The sequence below is a fragment of the Thermomyces lanuginosus genome (genome assembly GCF_041956635.1).
Source record: "Thermomyces lanuginosus strain ATCC 200065 unplaced genomic scaffold VTN49scaffold_31, whole genome shotgun sequence".
NCBI lineage: Eukaryota > Fungi > Ascomycota > Eurotiomycetes > Eurotiales > Trichocomaceae > Thermomyces > Thermomyces lanuginosus.
In genome coordinates this window covers 888,280-910,553 of record NW_027192365.1, presented here as the reverse complement: position 1 = coordinate 910,553, position 22,274 = coordinate 888,280, and the positions used below count along the sequence as shown (strand labels likewise).

Below are 22,274 nucleotides of genomic sequence, written 5' to 3'. Positions count from 1 at the left end.
AAGAGCGTTCTGGCTTGGCGCCGATCGCTAAACAGAATCGGAAAGCGGTGAAGTAAATTGCCAAAGACAATCCAGTCGATTCCCGCGATGAGGAACTCGGGCGGTTCCACCTTTAGCTCCAGAAGACCACCATTGGGTCCCGTGTTAGTCTACAGCCGACCCAGCTCCCGTGAGACCTCAGATTGCTCCTTTAAGTGAGGACAGATTCGCCATGGCCGAGCCTTCCCAACAAGAAGTGGATGCCCTCCGAAAACGGGCGGAAGAAGCAGAGCAACGGCTGAAAGAAGAGAAGGAACGGCGGAAAGAAACAGAGGAACGGCTGAAAGAAGAGAAGGAACGGCTGAAAGAAGAGAAGGAACGGCGGAAAGAAACAGAGGAACGGCTGAAAGAAGAGAAGGAACGGCGGAAAGAAGAGAAGGAACGGCGGAAAGAAGAGAAGAAACGCCGGAAAAAGGCAGAAGAAGAAGCTCAAGAAGCTCAGCCCACCACTTTCGACGAGCTGCTGAAATATACGCATCTACTCCTGTTTGATCCGCTGAAAGTCGGAGACCCGGCGGATTCCACACGAGGAACCATCGCAGCACGGCGTGCGAAACTCTGCCCAGAACAAATCCATGAATGGTCAGACTTTCCGGATGAGCTGAGAAAGATCTTCGATGATGTGTACAGGTTCCTGAAGCCGGCGGGGAAACCCCCTCCTCGGCTGTTCAGTTCGATGAACTATTTAAGAGAGCTTTCGCTCATGAAGGCCAGACGGCCAATTTGTAGCGAAAATGACCTCGATAACTTTATGCGCTCGGCTGTGGATGAATTTGTGGAGAAGATCGTCCAGGCACTTTGTAATGATCCAGACGCCAAGCGGCGATTCCAATTGTCCGACAGCATCCGCTTTCGGACACACTACCCCAGAGCGCTGGAGGAGGAAGCCGAAGAGGACGAACGGTCGGGTACGTGGCGGCCCCGGCCCGATCGGTATTGCATCCATCGAGTGGATGAAGTTACCGAGTATCTAGTGACAGCATGCGAGTTAAAGCCGCCACACAAGCTCGACGCTGAGAGTCTCCGGACTGGCCTCCGGGATATGGATTTCGTGAGAGAGGTCGTCCAGCAGGACACGAGGCCTTCTGAAGAAAATGAAAACACGAAAAGCAGTGCGGAGCGATTGGTTGGGGCGACTCTGACCCAGGTGTATGACGTAATGATACGGGAAGGTTTGGAGTATTCATACATCTCGACTGGCCTTGCATTTGTGTTTCTTCGCGTGCCGAAGGATGAATTCTGGAAGCTATACTACTATCTTTGCGAGCCCAAAGTGGATGCATACAGGGGAGACACCGAGATCAAGATTGAGAACACGGCGGTCGCGCGAGTTCTCTGCTTTTGCTTGATGTCCTCCCAGAGCTCCCCACCTCGGAATCAGGTGTGGCGGAATCAAGCAGAGGCGCGTCTTCGGACTTGGGATGAGCACTATAATGCGCATTTGGCGCAAGCTTGCGACACTCCGCAAACACCTCCGGGTGCAGACCATACGACGTCTGGCTCGGAATACGTCCCATCACCTCGGTCGGAGCGCGTTGCAGAGGGTCGACGTATCGTGACGCGGTCGATGGCGAACCGCTGCAGACCCTCCGAAAGCTCCCCTTCTCGACCACCCCACGCTGACAGTTCTGACTCCGACAATGCCCCGGTCGCGCAGGGCCGGAAGCGCAGCTTCAGCCAAGTAACGTCGTCTCTGACAAGCGAGCGCGCATCGTCGACTCGCTCCAAGCGGGCGACCTCACGAGGTCGGGGCGGTTCGAGCCAGCAGCACAGCAATCGCTTCTGCACGCAGCGATGCCTTCTCGGGCTACAACATGGCGGGCCCCTGGATGATGCATGCCCAAATGTTAGCCTCCATCGACAGGGATCCGGCGGCGACCAGCATCAGATCAATGCTTCGGAGCTGGTGCAAGCTATAAAGAGACAGCTCGACCAGGATCCGGAGCACTACTGCACGCCCATGGGCGGCTGCGGATCCTACGGAGCACCATTCAAGATCACATGTGCCAGGTACGGATACACGATCTTTGGAAAGGGGACCACTTCGTATCGCTGGAAGGACGTCTCTCAAGAGGTAGACGTCTACAGGATTCTCCAGAAAGTGCAGGGATCGGCGGTCCCTGTGTTCCTTGGGGCTATTGACATGGCTCAAACTTACCATCTTCATGGCGTTGGGGGCATCCAATATATGCTGTTAATGGGCTGGGCGGGTGAGAAAATCCGCTCGGTCGGCGCCAATCCGGATCTAAGTCGGGAGATTATGCGGTCGAAGGAGCAAATTAAACTGTGCGGGGTGGTGCATCTGGATCTGAGGTTAGAGAATATGCTTTGGAACCAAGAGTTGGGCCGAGTCCTTATCATCGATTTTCACCTCTGCAAGATCATTCCCAGACCTAGGAAAACCCTGGGTCGAAAGAGAAAGGCATCACCATTGGATAGAGAATACCCAAGCCGCCGAGCGTTGGAGGAGCAGAAGGTACAAAGCATGACGATGGCGGAAACCGAGGGCAACCGGGAGCAGAGGCAGCAATGTTGTCCGCATGATGCGGAATAACGGAGGGCTTACTTGATCTCAACGTTCATTTCATGTTCCCAGCGCTGGAAAGTCTGCATGGAGAGGTTAGGGGCACCTTTTTGACTCCGACTCTTCTCTATCTGCACACAAGTCGGCTCGATCCACAACAGAAGCAAAGTCTTCACACCGCGCTTTGATATTCTCTTGACGTATTCTTACAGCCTGTTAACGAAACCTAATTCATTGATTGCATGACTATCCGGATCCGGATGCTGCTGCCGGATCTGTTCTCCAGCTGATGCCACTTGTTTTGAGGCACTGAGACAATAGTGAACTACATCTATTCTCAACACCAGGCAAATCCATTATCATTCGGGTGCAAATACCAGTCAATTGTGTCCCTCGTAGTCCTAACGACAAGGACAAGCCTAAGGACCGCCCAAAACTCCCAAAGTCTACTCCTAACGGCCGCAATCCTAACCAAATGTTCCTGAACCTACCCCAAAGGCCTAACCCTGACCCCTAGGGACCCTAAGCGTAACCCTAACGGCCCTAAACGCGCCCATCTATGGCATGGAATCAGATGTCATAGCGATTCAAGCGACCATCAAGCGACCATCCCGCATTTTGGGTTGGTACATTGAACCAGCGGTGGGATATCGTGGTCAATTCAATTGCCACGCGGCAAATACTTAGCAGAATATTGAGTAATCATCTCAAAACGATGATAAACATACATTGGGAGTCGAGAAAGTGTATGAGGTAGGCACTAATTCATCCTGTTGCTGAATCAATCCTTCGGAAGAACGTACGTTTTGCGTTTGAAATATTCTCTTCTACGATTGGTTTTGTTTAACCATTACACTTCCAAATCCGGGTCCGGGTGATCATGCAATCAATGCATTCTGTAGGCCTCGATAGAAGAGAGCAACAACGATCCTTACTAGACTTCGTCTGGTTTTCGGTGTCGAAGAATTATACTTTATTTGGCGATCAGGTTCAAGCCAATGGAGTCGTTATAATTGCACACTACCCCTTTTCTAGTTGCACACTCCACTAAACCTAATTAGGAAATACCCTTCGATACCCTTCGATAAATGCACACTACGCTATACCGTGATTGGTAAGTGATGTCGATAGATGCACACTTCCGCGCTAAATCCAACAAGGAAGTCTGCACTGTATTCGTACTCCCTTGGTTTTGTTCACCCAGACGAGTGAAGTGACGCACCAACATCCAACCACCGTTCAACACATTCGCGCCCGTTGACAAGCACAATTGGCAAGAGCGTTCCATTAGCCGAGACAAGAACAGTCACTATGGAAGGCGAATTTTTCTCTGAGGATTCTGATTCGTTCTATACTGCCGATGATGCCTCAGTTGGCAAGTCTTCCGTATGCAGCTCTGTGGGAGAATCATCTGCGTGGGATGTTCAGGATTCCCTAGAGCAGGTAAGTTCAATACCGCCAAGGTATCAGCCAGCTGTGGAAGCCTCTGAACGGGACGATTACGATGCTCAATGGGTAAGTGGGTAAGCACTACATCCAACAGGTAGTTATGAGCATGTAATGATTGATTTTATCCATCTCGAACTCTGGTGTGCAATAAAGGTCACGCATATCTTTCTGGATCATTCTGACATGAATTGAGTGTCCCTTGAACAGTGTAAATCACAGCACTTTCCGCGTGCTGGCTTCTCTGCTTTTCATGCGGACATAGCTCCTTCGTATACATATATATTTCTTCGTTTATTGTAGTTACTCCGTACGAGCACATATATTGCTGTATATATTTTCATGAACATACGCACGTCATAACCTCAACTCCTCCAACACCCAACCTTTGATCTTCGTTTCTTGCTAACGTTTTTCGTGTCACCAGCATCGACGGTTAAACAATTCAACTCTGAACTTCGTACTTCACGGTAGGGTGTGCATCCCTTCAAATTATCTTAAGTTACCTGATTAGGTATAGCGGAGTGTGCATTTATCAATAAAATATTACCAATTTTGATAAGTAACTTAACTATAACGACTCCAAGCCAATAGGTTAGTGGACAATATGGTAAGACGTGCAAAGCTTAAACAGGCATGGGCTTATCCTTGTCAGGAACTCTGCCCAATCATTGGTCCTGTTTTAGACTAACTTGCGGGAGAGGCTCAAGCTTGACCTCTTGGGGAGGTCTTTTTTGGGACTGGAATGACAAATTCTCAATGGCATAGACTCCCCAAACGATCAGGAACATGTCCAACCATTTCGTTCTTCGGGATAAGCTATGCTATTCACAGCATGAATACGAACGGAATATCTCGCTAAGCTCCCTTTTCCACCGGTTTAGGGCAATACAACGGGTAAACCTACAGTATGTTGGAGCTTCGGTTGCATCGTGTGGTCCTTCAAAGAGGTCAGCAGATAGAATGCGAAGCTGCTGCTATTCGGAGGCCGTGGATGCTCTGTAAAAAGTTATTATATAAACCTCCTATATACTCCCGTTGAAGCTCGATCAGAATCATCTTCCAGCACACATCAAGCATCTACATCGAACCAAGGCAGCCAGCCCAAGCTCACCACATTCAATTGGCATATCTTCCTTTGCAACAACTTCGAAGGAACCACGATCACCAACATGAAGTTCCTCAGCTCTGCTCTTTCTGCGCTCTCTCTGACGGCTTTCGCTGCGGCGGGCCCGGCACCTCAGGGTTCCACTGCCGGCACCACTGTTGATGTCACCTACGATACTCTCTACGGCTACCCGGACCTCAGCACTCTGGCCCTGACTTGCGGCACCGGCGAGAATGGCCTCTACCCGAAGGGCTACGTTGTCCTCGGTGATCTGCCGAACTTCCCGTTCGTTGGCGCATCGCCCACCGTTGAGGGGTGGAACAGCCCCAATTGCGTTGCCTGCTACCGTCTCACCTACAAGGACAAGTCGATCAACATCATTGCTGTCGATGACGCTCAGGACGGCTTCGTTCTCTCTCAGGCTGCTCTGGATGAATTGACCAACGGCCAGGCCGTTGAACTTGGCAATATCACGGCAACCTACGAGCGTGCGGCTCAAGCGGACTGCGGATTCACGTCGTGAGCGTTTGCGATTTTCCGAAAGGTATTTTATATCAGGTTTGGGGTGGGGGTTGATGTATTGTCACGCGGATTGGGTCATCTGCACTCCTGTCTTAGGGTTTGCATCCATACTGTGTTGGTTGAGCACCACGTCTTGAACCTAATCGGCCAAAATAATAAGCCTAGCATAATGGAAAAAGGCCCTTGTTTACGGATAGCTGGTCAGATCGTGCCGGGGAAGAAACGATGCTGGTTCTTTTCTCTCCAACTCCCATCATGAGCCACAATCAGTTCAATCTCTACCGGAGTGTCTCCACCGAGGGCTATCGTCCCTGAAGTACGCCGAAGGGCAGTTCCTTGACCCTTCTTCTCGGGAAGTAGTGTCTGGATCCGATTGAGGGTTGACCGCGCAACATCCGTGTCGACGTGGACACTCCGTAGGCGTCCCGTTCCGGTCCCATCGTCATACAAGGCAATGCCCTTCTCTCCCGTGAGGATCCTCGCATCATGACAGCAGTCACCGCCAAGATAGATCCATTTCGCTGAGCCGACCCGTGCGAGGAAATTCATATGCCCAAACAAATGTCCGGGGCTGTCGATCAGATAGATGCTCCCGTCGTCAAACAGATCAATGACTGCCGGAAAGATGGTCTCCCCGGCCGCCGTCTGCAGTTCCCGCCAGACACGACCCTGGAAAGAAGCCGCATTCTGCCCGACATACTCGTCCGCGGGCCCAAAAACGACCTCAGGGATAGGCGATTCGCGAAACTCCCAAACCCGGTCTCTTGGAAGAAGCTGAGGGTCGAAAATTTCCTTTGGGTAGTGCGGCGGCGCCCCATTCTCCAGCAGATGCAGGGTCCCGTGACCAACAACGAAGGTTGCCCGCTCAAAGTCCGCCGGCGTACCGACGTGGTCCCAGTGGACATGGCTCATGATCACGTAGTCAATGTCCTTTGCCGGGTCAAGTCCCCCGGCGCGCAGGCTGTCGGCAACATCCGGCGACGTGATAACGGGTTGTCTGTTGGCGATGTGTGTTTGCATAGCGGGCATATACTTGTTGAGGTCACGTTTGATGCCGAGATCGAAGATAATCTTTGTGTTGCTGCCACCGCCATGGGGAGGTGTTGATGGATGTTGGATGAGAAAGGAAAGAGAGGGCACCGTTCGCTTGACATTGGGGTCTGCGTCGGTAACGAACAGGCGCTCTGGAAGGGTGAGATGGCCACCTTCGAGCGCTGAGATGGTCACGTAGACCTGTTTGTCCGCTGACGCCGGTGGAGGGAAGACGATGGCTGACATTGTGCGAATACGACTTCGGTCTAGAAAAACAACGAATCCTTTCTGCCCTGATGACAAAGATTTCCGTAGAATTCTTTGCTGGCACTATTTACACTTTGGCATTCGTAATCGCACACTGTTCCGGTCTATGTTTATTGTGCGGTACATGTCCAAATGTTGCGATGTGGTTGAGATGGAGAATCACGAGAGCTTCTCCAACAGTTGGAGTAGGCCCCGCGCATGGTCGGTCTTTGTGCCGGAGTATGAACTACGGACATTGAGGGTTGGAGTTGATGAGATAATTGCTCGGGATGAAATATCCTGCTCCAACTAGCTCGTGCTATTTGTATCAAACTTCGTGTCTCAACTATACCTTGCATCCCGCATCAGCGAAGTGAACAACATGGCGACCGATAAAACGATTGCTTTCATCGGTTCGTCCTTATTGATGCGATAAGCTGCACTGGACTGACATTGTCTAGGCCTCGGGGTCATGGGATATCCCATGGCCGCCAATCTACGCAAGAAGATCGGCAGCGACTACACCATTCTCATCTGCGACGTCGTTGAAGATGCGCTACAAAAATTTCAGACTGAGAATGCCGGTGCCGGGCCGGTGAGAGTGGTAAAGAACGGATTTGAAGCTGTTCAAACCGCGGTACGTGAAAAGTATGGAGGAATGAAGCAATACACATTGACCTCTTCTCCAGGATCTTGTCATCAGCATGCTCCCAGGCACCCCCGCCGTCAAGAGCGTCTACCTCGACCCAGCCACGGGAATCCTCGCCGGCGTCAAAGCCGCTGCGGCCAATCAGTCATCAGGAAACAAGATCATCATGGAATGCGGAACGATCGAAACGGCTACGATTCTCGAGGTCGCGCACGCCACCTGCGAAACTGCCTCGTCACTTCCCTCTGGCTGGAAACTAGCGTTTGTCGATGCGCCGGTATCGGGTGGTCCAATGGGCGCCCAGGCCGCCACTTTGACGTTCATGGTTGGCGTCAACAACGCTGACAACGCAGACGGCGCGGTCTTCAACCGAGTGAAATCCGTACTGTCGCACATGGGCCAGCCGGAAAACATATTCCTGTGTGGGGAAGTCGGAGCCGGCACCGCTTTCAAGATCATCAACAACTACTTGTCTGCTATCACGAGTCTAGCCGCGTCAGAGGCGCTAAATATTGGTACTAAAATGGGCCTGGATCCAAAGCTGCTGACCGACGTGATCAATACAAGCGGCGGCCAATGCTGGGTGACGTCCAAGAGCAACCCAGTGCCGGGCGTGCACCCTAACGCACCGGCGAGCCGCAACTACGAGGGCGGATTTCGCATTGAACTGTGCAGGAAGGTGCTGTCAATGGGCTCGCAACTGGCCGAGATGGTGGGCGCTAGGACGATCCTCGATAAGCCGACGCTGGCTGCATTTGATGAAGCGGCCAGTGATCCACGCTACGCTGGCAAGGATGCTCGGGTGGTGTACAAATGGTTGAATGAGTACGAGAACAAGAAGTAGCTATCATGTCCCAATACTACAATACTCTTTGATGTATAAGCAATGAGACCATCATGATCGCTGTCAGCCACAAGATTCAACGCATAGGCAGGTCTAGAAAGTTGTCTATTCGGGAAATCAATATGATAAATCCATGGATCCCCACAACCCCGCAAGTCTCTAGCCGCTCTCCAACTGTGGGGCGGGCATTGGAGAACTTCTGCACGGAACGATCTGGTCGGAGCTCGGCACCATGAGCGAACGATGTAATACCGATAAACCAGAGATGCGATCAAGTACAAGGGTCACCAAGTCGCTTCGATGTAAAAGACTCCGGACTATTTCATTGTCCTTGAAGGACATTTATCGAGCTGCTCTCATCTGCCATCTCTCCCCTCTAACCCTAATTCACTCGGTCGGTGCAACAAGTCAAAATGGCTACATCTACAGAGCTGCCTTCAACAATGAAGGCCCAGCACCTCGACGCCTACAACACACCTTACGTCCTCCGCGACGGACTGCCCGTTCCCAAACCCACACATCCATGGGACGTGTTGATCCGCGTCGACGCGGCATCATACTGCCACACCGACTACGTCCTCGCCGCGGGCGAGATGCCGGGTAATCCAGAGAAGTTCCCGCTCGTCGGCAGCCATGAGTACGCCGGCACGGTGGTGGCACTGCCACCATCACCCGCGCAGACGGCGATCAAACTCGGCATGCGGGTCGGTGTGGGCAGCCGCGCCTACCACCCCTGCGGTACCTGTGCCGAGTGCCTCAAGAACAGTTCGCCGGACAGCGATCCCCGCGGCTACTCGGTCTTCTGTCCCGCAATCAAGAGCAACGGCATTGGAATTGACGGCGGATGGCAGGAATACGCGCTGGTGGACGCGCGGCAAGTGGCGCCGATCCCGGACTCCTTGTCCGTCGTCGAGGCCGCACCCCTCATGTGTGCCGGTGTCACCATCTACAATGCTATCAAGAAGGCCGGACTTCGCCGGGGACAACGACTGGGCATCATTGGCGCTGGTGGCGGCCTTGGCCATTTGGGGCTGCAGTACGCGACGAAGATGGGTCTGCGGGTCTACGGCGTAGACAATACAGACCGCGCTCTGGAGCTTGCACGTGGTCTGCCCAACATTGAGGGTGTGCGTATCATCGACGCCCGCAGGGAGCCCGCCGCGGATATCGTCGCGCAGGTTGGTGCTGAGGACGGAGCTGTCCACCGCGGCGAGAAAGGCCTCGATGCTGTCATCATTCTCCCCGAGAGCCAGGCGGCGTTCCAGTACGGTGTTGACCTGCTCAAGAACCATGGCAAATGCGTCGTTGTGTCATTTCCTCAGCGCGGATTTCATGTCTCCGCTCATGATCTCGTCTTCCGTGATATCGCTGTCGTCGGCAGTCTCGTCGGGAGTAACAAGGTGTTGAGGGAAATGGTTGACTTCACTGCCAAGCATGGCATCAAAGCCGTCATCAAGACGTATCCTCTTGAACAGCTGAATCAGTTGGTTGAGGATTATAAGTCGGGGCAAGGCGGAAAATTCGTGATTGATTTTCATTACAAGGCATAACTAGTTGAACATGATACCAGCTGTGCAAAATAAAACGCCGTTATTCCCATCAATTCGCATTGCGGCTGCTTTCCAGCATATCAGCGTAAATGCTCAACGCACTTCCAATAACTTCGACAATTGCCCACGTCTGCGCCCCTTTGAATATCTGAGCCCACACCCGTAGCACCCCAGCACTCATCTGCTTCAGGACATCTGCTGACAGCAGACTCTGCTCATCATCGCATCGAATCTTATATTCTGTCTCATCGAGCATGATCTTGATAAGCATACATATTCGACGCTCGTCCTCCGTGATCTCAGGTTGTGGATTCGGAAGCGCCAGCGCCTCGAGCCACTTGCACATCAAAAACGCGCACTCCAGAGAACAAAGGGAATGCTGTATCGACCACGTAAACGTCTGCGTCCGCGCGACGAGACGGATCCCAATCTTGACCGGAATGCTCAGTGCGTGAGCTGAATGCAACACCGCACGTACAAGTTTCCTTGTTCGCCGGATTCCAGTCACCGGGCTGTCCCAGAAAGACTGTGCTATCTGTATCGGATCCCGCGTGGCAAGCGAATGGCCCGGTCCCGTGTCGATGTTGTTTAGTCGGATGTAAGCCAGTCGCAGCAATGCAGTCGAGTTGAAAGCGATCGGGCCGTTGGGATCCAGCGGATCAAGCGACGACTCGGGATTCCGTTTCCATCCTAATTGCCAATTACGCAACGCCTGCTCCAGAGCAAACATTTCATCCGGATCATCCCGAGTTGTGCCCAAAGCTGCCCCACGGCATCGAGTCACCTGTCTCACAAAGAATATCTGCTGTATCAAAGCATGAATCAACACGTAGTTGCCCAGAGAAGACGTCTGAGACTCGCTCTCTGCGTCTGGTCGGCCCGATCGATCAAACAGCCGCTTGAATGCTGTTTGAAAATATGGCTCAGCGACAGAACTTCGTTTCCGGGTTTCCCGCCACCGAGCTGCAGTTGGCGCCTTGAACTCCGCTGCGCTGCATGGTAGCGGCATTTCCAGTTCTGAGCTCAATATGAGAGATGGTATGTTGTAGACGATGCAGTGAAGGTTGAAGAAGCAGAACACGATGAACTTGGTCCTCTTGACGGTTTCGTATCGGATCCAATCCTCCCATGACACGTCATCGGTGGACAAGGGCGCCATTTTCAGGCCGTCCTCGCGAACAAGAGTTGCGAGAATACTCTGGATTGCCAGCGCTTCTCGAAGAATTTCTTTATGTTTTGCCCAAGTGGCCATTGCCATGAGAAGAAAAAGTGCCTGAGCTGTCTGCATAAGATCCTCCCGAGGTTCCACCTCTGCAGGTAACCCCAATGGGCCTGATACTGCTGGGCTGGACGTCTGGCTGGGTATGGATCTCGGCTGCGCTGCGGCACGGGCGTCTCGCCGTCTGATCCGGCGCATTGCAATTTCCTGGCTGATGTGGAAGAGCTCCACACCTTTTTCTCCTTCAAAACAATATTGAGTGCCCACGGCAGCCATCGCCAGCAAAAGTTCAATGGCTGTGTTTTGGACTGTCATTGTCTGAACGTGCAGACAGGGCATATGCTCATGAAAGCCGTTGATGTAACCAGCTAGATATCGTGACAGCGCTAGCCTCGAAGGTAACTGAAAGTCTGGCGGGATCACAGACGCAAACTCTTTCAGTTTGGTAGCTATCAACTGCCGATCTTCGATTGAAACGTCTGACAGAGGTTTTCTTGGTACTGATGTGGACTCATTTTTTTCTCCTTGGTTCCCCGACTCCTCTGGTTGAAGAGACGGAAGCCGTGAGCCGAATCGGGAGAAAGAGCCTGACTCTTCGATGCCGGATTGCTCTTGAATATGGTTGTGTTGCTGTTCCTGCTCATGAGCTGTATCCTGTCCCTGAGGTGCTGACTCTGGCGAGAAGAACGGAATAGGTTGCTCGGTATTGATAAAAGCAGAAAAATGATGGGAACTTAGTGGGCCAGCGTCAAGGTATGCCGCAAGACTATCAAGCGAATTTTCAAATTCGACCCCGTGCGCCATACTCTCCCCTGCCCTGAAACGGTCTGTCTCCGTATACGGCATTGGTACATTCATGTTTGTCGGCATGGCTGGCGCAGCGGCAACCATTCCCTGCATCGCTGCTTGCTCTGCTGCAAGCGACAAGGTTTCGAGAGGAAGCTCGTGACGAGCAACCGGCTGTTGTGCAACAGCTGGTATTGCACTCACCGGGTTATGCGTTCCATATGTGGTTGAATGGCTCGGAATCGGCTGCTGTTGTGATTGTTGTGGCTCATGGTCAAGACCTGCCGCCTGGGCGGATCTCTTCAGCCGACTTCGTGAAGTGCGCCTATCATTTGCATCTGATGGTCTATCTGCAGAATGAGACAGCCGCTCATGGCGATTTAATAGATCACTATTTTCCCTTGAGTCCTTGTTCCTTGAGCGTCGTTGACACATTGAAGTGCTCACCTTCTTGTGAAGCGTTGATCACACCGGTCGCAAGCAAAAGGTTTTTCCCGCGTGTCTGCCTAGTTAGTTTAAGGTATACATTGATGTTTCAATAGCCGGCATACGAGTCCTCTCATGACGTTGCAGATGCTCCAATCGAGCAAATAACCGTTGGCAGTGCTGGCATCGAAATCGCTTTGGCTTGGCCGCTGGGGCATGGTGAGGTGTGGCCTCAGAATGCGATCTTGACAGAGGAGCCTCTGTGCCAACAGTGGGGGACAACTCCAACATGGTGCCGATATACAGTCAGGACGGTCTGGCTAAACTTGGAGTCTGGAGGCGATCTCGAGGCGTTGAAAGGGATCCGGAGAAGCCTTGGCGTGGAGAAGACAGCAGCCTGAGCCTGACATCTCGAAACGTCAGCCAATCAAGGAACAAGAGTCAGCCTCAATGCACAACAGCTTCTCCAACCGCCCAATAGCGCAGAGCTCCGCAGTGCCATTTGCAGAGGCGCCCTAGCTCTTCTGGGAATTACCTACCTGCAGGCATTTCCGTAACTACTAAGTTAATGCACACCCCTATCGATATTCAAGCCACCTCCGATTAGGGTTGTAAATGTCCTGAACTTCTAACATAATTCGCAATTCACAGTACCATACACACTCTCTGGAAAGGAACTCGAGTACATTACTAGAACATTACCCTAGCAACCTACCCCCAAATTCCCAATCTAACAAGAACTTCAACTTTCCCAGTACTTTGTTTACAGAAGGATTGGACGGTTACAGCAACTTGGAGAGGAAAGAGTGATATTGGGATCAGGTCGACGCCATGACCCAGTACTCACCTGTCTGCGGAGACGTCTAACACTAAGATTCGTTAGTCGAACTGACCAGGAGCATCCAAAACTTCCTCCGGGGGGTCAGGGAAATCTGCGATCAACTGAATGATCTCGTTAAGCTCATCTTCTAACCCATCGGGCTTGTCTGGGTCAAAAAATCCGACGCTGCTGGCTTTAGCGGACGGGGCTGGCGAATCTTCATCGCCATCTTCGTTCCATTTTTGTTCAAATGCTCCCAGGATCTCCTTAGTCTCAAGCTCGAGCGAGCAAACCTCACCGTAAAGCCACAAAGAGGTGTCATGTTTTCTGACGTCAGCTAAATAGGCCTTCCAGTTGTGGGACATGGATCCGTCCAGCGACCTAGGTGCCCTGACAATGACTCTGTAAGGCTTCCAGATTTCTTTCCCATGCTCGTCTGTTGAGCGCTCATGATGTATGAAGCGGATGACATTGCCGCGCTTGTCTGCTTGACACTCGCCTCGCTTCACCAAAACCCTTACATTGCCACCTTTGTCATTCTGCACGCGCATCCGCTCCATGGCGAGGATCTGTTCCTTCATGTTTTCGCAGACAGCTTTTTCCACTGTTTTTCTCCAATCACAGTCCATGCACCACAAATCCCAGACGACAAGATTGTCACTAGAAGATGGCATTTTCGCCTTCTGCATAAGTTTCTTCGGAGGTGGAATGCACTTGTCTTTTTCAACTGTATGTCCGCATTTGTTAAATTTGTGAGTAAGTGGTCTGCCCATCTGACTTTTGACAGGCGCAGGGCGCGGCACTCTGAAGGTCATGGTTGTAACCGCTTCGAATTGTCAAAGATTAACCTTGCAATCAAGGACGATAAATATGAGATGAGTACTAATCAAAAAAGCAGTGCATAAACATTTCGGGTCCTTATATAGATTTCGATGTTCGAGATGATTTTGCAACATTGGCGGAACATTCCGTAAAGTTGGCAATCTGTGTAGGAGATTATCATCATTGAACGGTTATGTCCGTCTCAGATCACCTGAATTGCACTGATTGCCCGTCCGGAATATTTTGTCATACTTTCGTTCCGTCGATGCTGAGCAAGGCATCTTACCTCTGGTATTTCCGTGGAAGATTTCCGGTGAGATACTGAAGTTTTCTGTGTGCAATCAGCCGATTCATGCTTGGCAGTGATCAAAAAGGTGTTCGTCAAGTTCCATTGTTAAGATATCTCTTTGCTGAAGACTCATTGTACATCAGCATTTCGGACAAAGGGTTCAAGTATCTAAAAACTCTTGGCATTGAAGACGAACAAAGGAGTATTTGCATGTCAGCTTATGTACTTTGGAGTAGTTCCACAATCCATCTGGGAAATCACGCCTGATATCCATGCTTCTCACCGATTTACAACTCGACTTTCTTCCCCAGTTGGCGCACATGCTCGCCCTTGGCTGCCATCTCATCCAACACTCTCTCTGCGACTTTCATAGCCTCCACACCAGCCGGAACACCACAATAGGTCGTAGCATGCAGGATCGCCTCGCGGATTTCGGTTTCGGTGAGGCCGTTTCGGATAGCGCCTCGGATATGCACGCCCAACTCCGGCGATCGGTTCAGGGCCATCAGTATTCCAATGTTCATGAGGGAGCGCTGTTTGCGCTCCAGTCCTGGCCGGGTCCATGCATAGCCCCAGCAGAATTCGGTGATCAGTTCCTGGCCTGGTCGTGAAAATTCGGTCGATCCGTTGGCGAGAGCTCGGTCCACGTAGTCATCGCCGACTACTTCGCGCCGGACTTTGAGCCCCTCCTCGAAAAGAACCTTGTGCAGTTCGGGGTGGTTCGGGTTGGTCGACATCTTGTGAATTGCTCAAATGCAGGATAATTTGTGCAGCTTTTTGTGTTCCTATGAGGCGTGGATGAAAAATATTATGACAAAGAGTGACGCAGGCTCAGGACAATGTGATTGGTGTCAAAGAAAAAGTGGCAGAATTAGATGAATTTTCGACTTAATAGGCGATCAATGATTTATGTTTGGACACATAAATCGGTTCCGAGTTGAAGTTGTTAGTAGAACCGAGATCCGGTAAAGCGCTGTACTTGTCAATCGTGCTCGAATCGCTGCAGAAACCCCTCTAACGCTCGGAGGGTTATCCGACTTGGAGAATGTGCTACCCCGCCCCCACCTTCGGGAAGAAGGATAACAACTTACCCCAAGGTTCTCAACGTTCCCCAAGAGATCTGATAAGATAAGGTACCAACTTCAAGCACCTAGCCCCATGCCACTCAGCCGCTACCTAATCTTGTGGAAAGTACGAGTTTTAACTGAATACGGTCCAATGATGTATGAAGATCAGTCATATGGACAAAGCTAATCTGGAAGATGGGTGGTGACCAGAGGGGGTTGGACAGGTAGGTTGCGGCCCGTGAATGACTTCTGCTCGGGCGGTACTACGGTGCCTCCAGTCAGTCGGGAGGACAATGTTTCGTTCCTACTATCGTCCAAAAGTAATGATGTCAACGTCTATTCTAAGGTGATAACTACAGTAAATGCTATTTACCTGATCTCATGAATTATTGAAACTTTTTTGCCCAATCTTCGTCACCTCCCAAATATCTAAACACCACTCGGGAATCCAAGTCCCGACAGCGAGGATCCTTGCTGGCATTTTCGTACGTCTGTAATCCAGCATCGCCCAACACCAACTTCGCATTGACTCTCCTTGCCATGTCCACAGCCAGGCCGAAGTCTTTGCGCATCAACTGCACCTTGAATCCGCCTTTGTATCCTTTCGTAGACGGCGCCTCAGGCGCAATGCCCGGAACTGGATTGAATCGATCGCAGATTGTATTTTGGGCCGTTCCGGCTGCGTACACCTTGGCAAGAACTCGGGGATCTAAACCTGCTCGCATGCCCATGTCAAATGCTTCGGAGCATGCAATCGCAATGATCCCTGAGAGGTAATTGTTCGAGAGCTTCGCCGCGAGACCATGAGAGGGAGCGCCGCAGGGAATTATTTCTTTGCCCATCATACGGAGTAGCTCAGAAATTTTGGGCAAGTTAGGATCATCTTCGGCGCAGCCCAAGAAGAATGCGATAGTGCCTTTCTCAGCACCAAGCACACCTCCGCTCACGGGAGCGTCGTAGAATGACGCAGAAGGAAATCTTGTCGCAATGTGATCCTTGACTTGTAGGCTCGTGGCAGTGTCGATAGTTGAGCAGTCGATGAGAATCTTGTTACTGACATCTGTTGAGCAAATGCTATTTTCATCGTCGAGGTAGACACTGCGAACGTGTGATCCTTCGGGCACCATGGTGAAGACGACGTCCTAATAGAGCTGGTCAATGTCGACTTTACTGGTTAAAACAAGGCAGACTTGGAACAGGTCCATACCGACTTTGCAGCCACATCTCTCGCGTTGTTTGCTCCGAATATTTTCCCTTTGTACTGCGTTGAAAGTTCATCGACCACGCTTTGGACGATGTCAAAAACGTAGATAGGTACCTCGGCTGGTAGTTTATCGGCTAGGTGACGGACCATAGGAACTCCCATGGCTCCGAGACCAATGAAGCCAACTGCTCGAAACTCAGGCATGTTGAATGTTAGGTACTTTTTCTGAAATTGCAAGTCTCCAAATGATTTGTCTCGAAGGCACTGGTCAGATGCGCTCCAGTATTTACTACCATACATTAATATGATAATGACAAAATCGCGTTCGGAAAACTTCAGTGGAGAGGCCTCGGAGAAACATGTTTTGTTATCGGCAGCGGATCATAATCATCGACGTTTCGTGTTGGCTGTGTGGGGATTACTCCAACATGGTATTAATCCATTAAGTTGTTAGGTGGAACCGAGAATCGCGACAGTACACTGCTAAGGTTAATACTATCATCACCGGCCTCGTGAACACGTAGATGGTAAAAAAGTCAAACCACGAAAGCTTCATGGAACCGTTCCTTGTTGACCCGAATTTGCAACCCCTGCGTGAGGTGTCAATTTCAGAATGTCAACAATAGCAGTCCAACACGAATCTCGATCTTCCACGGAGACGTCGAGAGCAACTGTCCAGCTTCACGCCCTTTCTGCTGGCCATTTCACGCTCCCTGAGAAGTACTTCATACATCCAGCATCTGAGGATGCACGCCGGACAGTGCCGTCGCTTGCGTTTTTGATTCAGCATCAACATCCTGCCACTGGGAGACTCACCCGCATTGTTTTCGACTTGGGGCTGAGGCGAGATGTGAAGCGGTATTCCAAAGAAATCCAACGGCATCTGGAGACGAGACGCCCCTTGACCACAGATCCAGATGTTGTCAAAAGTCTGGCCTCAGGAGGGTTAAGTCCTGATGACATTGACTATGTCATTTATTCTCATGCACGTAACCCAATTATTAGATATCCATGATTGAAGGCCATCTGCTAACTATCCTTAGATACATTGGGATCACATTGGCGAACCACGAGACTTCCAGAAGAGCACCTTCGTAATTGGCCATGGAGCTTGGGATCTGTTCAAACCCAAGAAAAATAATTTGCGCGGCAGCCACTCTTTTTTCGAACCAGGCATCCTCCCGCCTGATAGAACAATTGAATTGAAAAGTCCGAATCACCTGTCTGCAGGCAACAAGGATCAGGGATTGCAGAAGATACCCGGACTATTGAATTTCGACAGCCCTTGGAAGACTCTTCCACAATCGGATCTGATGGCCATGGACATCTTCCAAGACGGAACTGTGTTCATTGTCGACGCGCCCGGCCATTTGCCCGGACACATCAACCTTCTCGTTCAGACTGGCGGGGGAAACTGGACTTATCTCGCTGGTGATGCCTGCCATGACCGACGCATTATCCGTGGAGAACGCGAGATTGGCGAATGGCTGGACTCTGAAGGCCACGTCTGCTGTATCCATGCTGATAAAAAGAAAGCAGCAGAGACCATCAAAAAGATTCGCCAGCTAGAAGAAAGCGGTATAGAGGTCATCCTTGCCCATGATGACGAGTGGGAAGCCAACGAGAAGAATCAGGGACGCTTTTGGGGACGGAACTCAATTGCTATTCCGAGTCATTTGTAACTAGAAGTAATGATTTAGAGAGTGGGCATCAAATACAGCTCACCCCTTAGGGCACATATGCTGCGTAAACTTTTCCAGAATCTGCTGGCGCTTCAAGGGTGTCCAGTGTGTGCACTGCGAAACGGCTTCGCCTCCTACAAGATAGAACTACTCCAACTGCCGAGTGGGGTACTAGGACGTACGCCAGCACTTGGGCAAAAAGAACGAGGGCTCATGATCCTATAAATTATCATAGCTATGACCGCTCAACCAGCGAGTTAAGATCGCATCATTGAAAGCTGAACCACCGACAATCGACATGTCCGCTGACGAGTTCAAGAAATCCTTTGTCGCTGAGAACGGGGACCATGCTTGGAACGAAAGCTGGCAAAGCCTTCTCAACCTCAGTCCCGAGCTATTCCATGCCAGCGTGAATCTACGGGGCGTCCCCAAGCGAAAGGGACATCAACATCTCTCAACCAAGGTGCAGGCCCTGATCGCACTTGCAGTCGACAGCGCATCTACCCATCTCTACACACCCGGGATCAGGGAGCATATCCAGACGGCCCTCAATGCTGGCGCCACCAAATCCGAGATCGTCGAGGTGCTTGAACTGACGTCGACGTTGGGTATCCATGCCTGCAACATTGGTGTTCCGCTATTGTTCGAAGTGTTACGAGAAGAGAACCACCCAGCAGCCCAGGCAGCTCCGTTCGACGATCGACAGGAACGTCTCAAGGCCGAGTTTACTAAGAACCGCGGGTATTGGCACACTTTCTGGGAGGACTTTCTCCGTCTAGATCCCGACTTTTTCGAGGCATATCTGGACTTCTCGTCCGTACCGTGGACCAAGAAGACTGAGCATGGTAATAGAGGCGCTTTAGATCCAAAGGTACGCATGGGAATAATTGTGATTCTCTCATTCTAACAATATTTCAGATCAAGGAATTCGTTTACTGCGCGTTTGATGCGGCAGCGACTCATCTCTACGTCCCCGGACTCAAGCTACACATGCGAAATGCGTTGCGTTATGGTGCAACCCCACAGGAGATCATGGAGGTGCTGGAGATTGCGACGGCATTGAGTTTGCACACGGTGAATGTTGCTGCTCCAATACTGGACGAAGAATTGAGAAAAAGGTCATGAATTCTGTGTCCTTTGGCAGGTAAAAAAAGCGATTAATACGATTGAACTGTTCTCATCTTCCACTCAGTCAACTTGTGGCTATGAAAGTAGCTCTACAGAACCAAGTACTCCGTACTGAGGACATTCATAGCTCGCCCCTGAAAACTGATCGAGCTCATCGGAGACAAGTACGAGCAGTTGGGGAATTTCTCCAACTGAAATAACTTGCCTAAGGCCAATCGGGTTAGGCCCAGGAGAATAGTTGTTTGGGGTGACAAGCTTCGCATGGGGAAAATTTACCCCAACTGTGGAGGTGGAGACAAAATCATGGGGGTGGACTTATCCTAATCAAGTAGTACTACCCCAGTCGATACATCATGCAGGCAACCATATTGGGTGATCAAGAAGTGCCCCACATAGCTTAATTTATGATAGTGTGGGGGTCATGAGGCTCGTCAGTCCCGAATCGATATTCCGTACTCCGTAGTTCACTTCCGTTCAACAAGCAACTAAGCTGGCGCGGACGGAGGAGGATTTCCGAGTAATACAATCGGATGCAGCGGAGACCCTATCAAGGGTGGTAGAAACCACCTAGAAGCACGACTATGGAGTACAAGCTTCACGCCACTCCCCCAATTGTAGTGCCCACTCACTCAGGCCTCCGTTTATTCCATACTCGGTCAAGTTGGGGAAGCAGCTCGCAGGCCTCACGGCATGCCAACACCACTGCACATCATCCTTGCAAGTTAACTTTTCCAGATTTTCTAAACCTCCAGTAACCTCCAGAATCTTGCATAAAATGAACTTAGGGTCTGTCATGAATCTGGGGGTTGGATCTTCGTGAGACTGGTCTCGATCGACGGCTCCAATTCTGATTGAGCTCTGCCTATCATTCCGGACTTCGTCTTATCTGTACACAATCACTATCTCCACTCAAGTGTTATTGATACAACAATTCCTCAAGCATGGATGAGAAATCGCATGAACAAATGCATGTCGAAGACAAAAATGGTATCGAATCAACGCTCAGCGGAACTGGCGACGATGTGATGGGGTCAATGTCATCAGAGGAGTTCGCTAGGCGCGAGCGAAGGCTCCTTTGGAAACTTGATATCTTCATCGCGCCAGTAATGATGCTGCTGATGCTGATCTCGTATCTCGATCGTGGAAATGTATGCGCATTTCTTGAAAAGCATCTTCCTTTTACATCTAACCATCATGTTAGATTGGATTCGCTGCTACGCAGGGAATGGCTGACGATATTGGCCTGAAAGGGAGTCAACTGAACGTATGTTTCTTCAATGGACCGACACACACTATATGAACCATCGACTGAGCTGATGCCTTGCAGATCTGTGTCTCAATTTTCTATATCTTCTACATCCTTGCCGAGGCATGTTTCCTGGCGTGGTGCTCGTTGACGCGAAGCCAGCTGCTGACTTCGTTCTCAGTTTCCAACGTCAATCTTAGTCAAGCGGCTACGATACAACCGCGTGATACCTTTTATCACATTTTCTTGGGGTTTGGTTTGTCTGTGCACAGGCTTCGTGCAGGGATTTGCCTCCTTAGCCGTGACTCGATTGTTGTTGGGCTTCTTTGAAGGTTGTTTGTTCCCTTCTATGACTCTTTTCCTGTGTGATTGGTACAAGCGGGAGGAGCTGGGGACTCGGATTTCATTTCTTTTCGGTGAGTAATATCTCCCGCTCTCTGAAGATTATATGTTCTCATTCTTTCGTACAGTGGCCTCGGCTTTATCCGGTGCATTCGGTGGATTATTGGCATATGCCATTCTTCACATGGACGGAGTGGCCAACTATCCGGGCTGGAGATGGTAATTCATTTAACCCTATTCATTTGTTGTTGTGGGAACGACATGATTGATTAGTGATTCAGGCTGTACATCCTTGAAGGTATCATTACGCTCGTTTGGGCAGGTATCTGCGTCTTCGTGGTTCCGAAAAACTTTGAGACGGCCTATTTCTTGAATGAAGATGACCGCGTGATTATGCGGCACCGTGCGGAGATCACCTCATCCTATAGCGGTGGTCAGGGTCACTACAAGCTCAAGGATATCAAGATGGCCGCTAAGGACGTCAAGAGCTGGTTCCATGCTTCTATTCAGATTTGCGTTGTGACCATCCTCTATGGTAAGGCATGATGACGCCGTGCTAGATCTCGGGTTCGGCTCATCCGATTCCTAGGTTTCGGCACGTTTTTGCCCATAATTCTCAAGGATGGATTCAACTACTCGACGGTTCAAGCTCAGTATCTCGTCATTCCAGGTATTATCCTTTCTCTTACAACCGCATGTATTCCTTGATTGACGTTTTTCCCCTTCAGTGAATCTCTGGGGTGCAATTGTCTACGGAGTCGGCGCCGTGCTTGCCGACAAATACAAAGCACGGTTTTTGTCTCTCATCACCATCTGCCCGTTCGGCATCGCAGGATACGCCATCCTCGTCGCGGGCGTCAAGTCACCGGCCGTACGCTATTTCGCCACCTACCTGATCGCAACGGCATGTTTCCTTTGTACGGGAACAAACATCACGTGGCTGTCGTCCAACTGTGCCCCGGACGGCAAACGTGCCGCCAGTACCGGTATTCTACTGACCCTGACCAACATCGGAGGCGTTGTCGCCGGTCAGATCTATCAAACCAACTCTGCCCCCGAGTTTGTCCTGGGTCACTCGTGGTCCCTCGGTTGCCTCACCTTCGCATGGTGCGCATGGTGGGTAGTCTTGACACTCTACAAGCGTCGCGAGCGCCAAAAGGATAGAATGATTGCCGAGGGCAAGACCGTGCCACCGGAGGAATGGAGTGATCGAGCTCCGGACTTTAGGTATCAGTTCTAGTACATAGTAGATCATAATTGACCACCATAAGGGAGGATATAGT

The 22,274-nt window shown here is 50.9% G+C and overlaps 12 protein-coding genes across 12 annotated transcripts; 7 read left to right on the top strand and 5 right to left on the bottom strand.

The window, feature by feature from the left end:
• Positions 1-211: 211 nt before the first annotated feature.
• Positions 212-2,593, top strand: VTN49DRAFT_4366 (uncharacterized protein; the record flags this gene model as incomplete). The annotated part of the gene is made up of 1 exon (XM_069412304.1): positions 212-2,593. The coding sequence occupies one exon, from the start codon at positions 212-214 to the stop codon at positions 2,591-2,593; it is 2,382 nt and encodes a 793-aa protein (XP_069267561.1).
• Positions 2,594-5,181: 2,588 nt separating this feature from the next.
• On the top strand, positions 5,182-5,640 carry VTN49DRAFT_4365 (uncharacterized protein; the record flags this gene model as incomplete). Its single annotated transcript, XM_069412303.1, has 1 exon — positions 5,182-5,640. One exon carries the CDS (start codon positions 5,182-5,184, stop codon positions 5,638-5,640), a length of 459 nt encoding a protein of 152 aa, XP_069267560.1.
• Positions 5,641-5,840: 200 nt separating this feature from the next.
• On the bottom strand, positions 5,841-6,917 carry VTN49DRAFT_4364 (uncharacterized protein; the record flags this gene model as incomplete). Its single annotated transcript, XM_069412302.1, has 1 exon — positions 5,841-6,917. The coding sequence occupies one exon, from the start codon at positions 6,915-6,917 to the stop codon at positions 5,841-5,843; it is 1,077 nt and encodes a 358-aa protein (XP_069267559.1).
• Positions 6,918-7,299: 382 nt separating this feature from the next.
• On the top strand, positions 7,300-8,410 carry VTN49DRAFT_4363 (uncharacterized protein; the record flags this gene model as incomplete). The annotated part of the gene is made up of 3 exons (XM_069412301.1): positions 7,300-7,330; positions 7,379-7,554; positions 7,607-8,410. 3 exons carry the CDS (start codon positions 7,300-7,302, stop codon positions 8,408-8,410), a joined length of 1,011 nt encoding a protein of 336 aa, XP_069267558.1.
• A 413-nt stretch (positions 8,411-8,823) lies between these two features.
• On the top strand, positions 8,824-9,960 carry VTN49DRAFT_4362 (uncharacterized protein; the record flags this gene model as incomplete). The annotated part of the gene is made up of 1 exon (XM_069412300.1): positions 8,824-9,960. One exon carries the CDS (start codon positions 8,824-8,826, stop codon positions 9,958-9,960), a length of 1,137 nt encoding a protein of 378 aa, XP_069267557.1.
• Positions 9,961-10,009: 49 nt separating this feature from the next.
• Positions 10,010-12,682, bottom strand: VTN49DRAFT_4361 (uncharacterized protein; the record flags this gene model as incomplete). Its single annotated transcript, XM_069412299.1, has 3 exons — positions 10,010-12,356; positions 12,413-12,467; positions 12,517-12,682. The coding sequence occupies 3 exons, from the start codon at positions 12,680-12,682 to the stop codon at positions 10,010-10,012; spliced, it is 2,568 nt and encodes an 855-aa protein (XP_069267556.1).
• Positions 12,683-12,711: 29 nt separating this feature from the next.
• On the bottom strand, positions 12,712-13,792 carry VTN49DRAFT_4360 (uncharacterized protein; the record flags this gene model as incomplete). The annotated part of the gene is made up of 2 exons (XM_069412298.1): positions 12,712-12,794; positions 13,285-13,792. 2 exons carry the CDS (start codon positions 13,790-13,792, stop codon positions 12,712-12,714), a joined length of 591 nt encoding a protein of 196 aa, XP_069267555.1.
• An 817-nt stretch (positions 13,793-14,609) lies between these two features.
• VTN49DRAFT_4359 (uncharacterized protein) lies at positions 14,610-15,059 on the bottom strand (the record flags this gene model as incomplete). Its single annotated transcript, XM_069412296.1, has 1 exon — positions 14,610-15,059. One exon carries the CDS (start codon positions 15,057-15,059, stop codon positions 14,610-14,612), a length of 450 nt encoding a protein of 149 aa, XP_069267554.1.
• Positions 15,060-15,775: 716 nt separating this feature from the next.
• VTN49DRAFT_4358 (uncharacterized protein) lies at positions 15,776-16,797 on the bottom strand (the record flags this gene model as incomplete). Its single annotated transcript, XM_069412295.1, has 2 exons — positions 15,776-16,531; positions 16,597-16,797. 2 exons carry the CDS (start codon positions 16,795-16,797, stop codon positions 15,776-15,778), a joined length of 957 nt encoding a protein of 318 aa, XP_069267553.1.
• Positions 16,798-17,206: 409 nt separating this feature from the next.
• On the top strand, positions 17,207-18,275 carry VTN49DRAFT_4357 (uncharacterized protein; the record flags this gene model as incomplete). The annotated part of the gene is made up of 2 exons (XM_069412294.1): positions 17,207-17,578; positions 17,637-18,275. The coding sequence occupies 2 exons, from the start codon at positions 17,207-17,209 to the stop codon at positions 18,273-18,275; spliced, it is 1,011 nt and encodes a 336-aa protein (XP_069267552.1).
• A 298-nt stretch (positions 18,276-18,573) lies between these two features.
• Positions 18,574-19,400, top strand: VTN49DRAFT_4356 (uncharacterized protein; the record flags this gene model as incomplete). Its single annotated transcript, XM_069412293.1, has 2 exons — positions 18,574-19,146; positions 19,194-19,400. The coding sequence occupies 2 exons, from the start codon at positions 18,574-18,576 to the stop codon at positions 19,398-19,400; spliced, it is 780 nt and encodes a 259-aa protein (XP_069267551.1).
• A 944-nt stretch (positions 19,401-20,344) lies between these two features.
• Positions 20,345-22,231, top strand: VTN49DRAFT_4355 (uncharacterized protein; the record flags this gene model as incomplete). The annotated part of the gene is made up of 8 exons (XM_069412292.1): positions 20,345-20,551; positions 20,605-20,667; positions 20,731-20,872; positions 20,922-21,065; positions 21,120-21,210; positions 21,273-21,526; positions 21,581-21,661; positions 21,720-22,231. 8 exons carry the CDS (start codon positions 20,345-20,347, stop codon positions 22,229-22,231), a joined length of 1,494 nt encoding a protein of 497 aa, XP_069267550.1.
• Between the last annotated feature and the right edge of the window lie 43 nt (positions 22,232-22,274).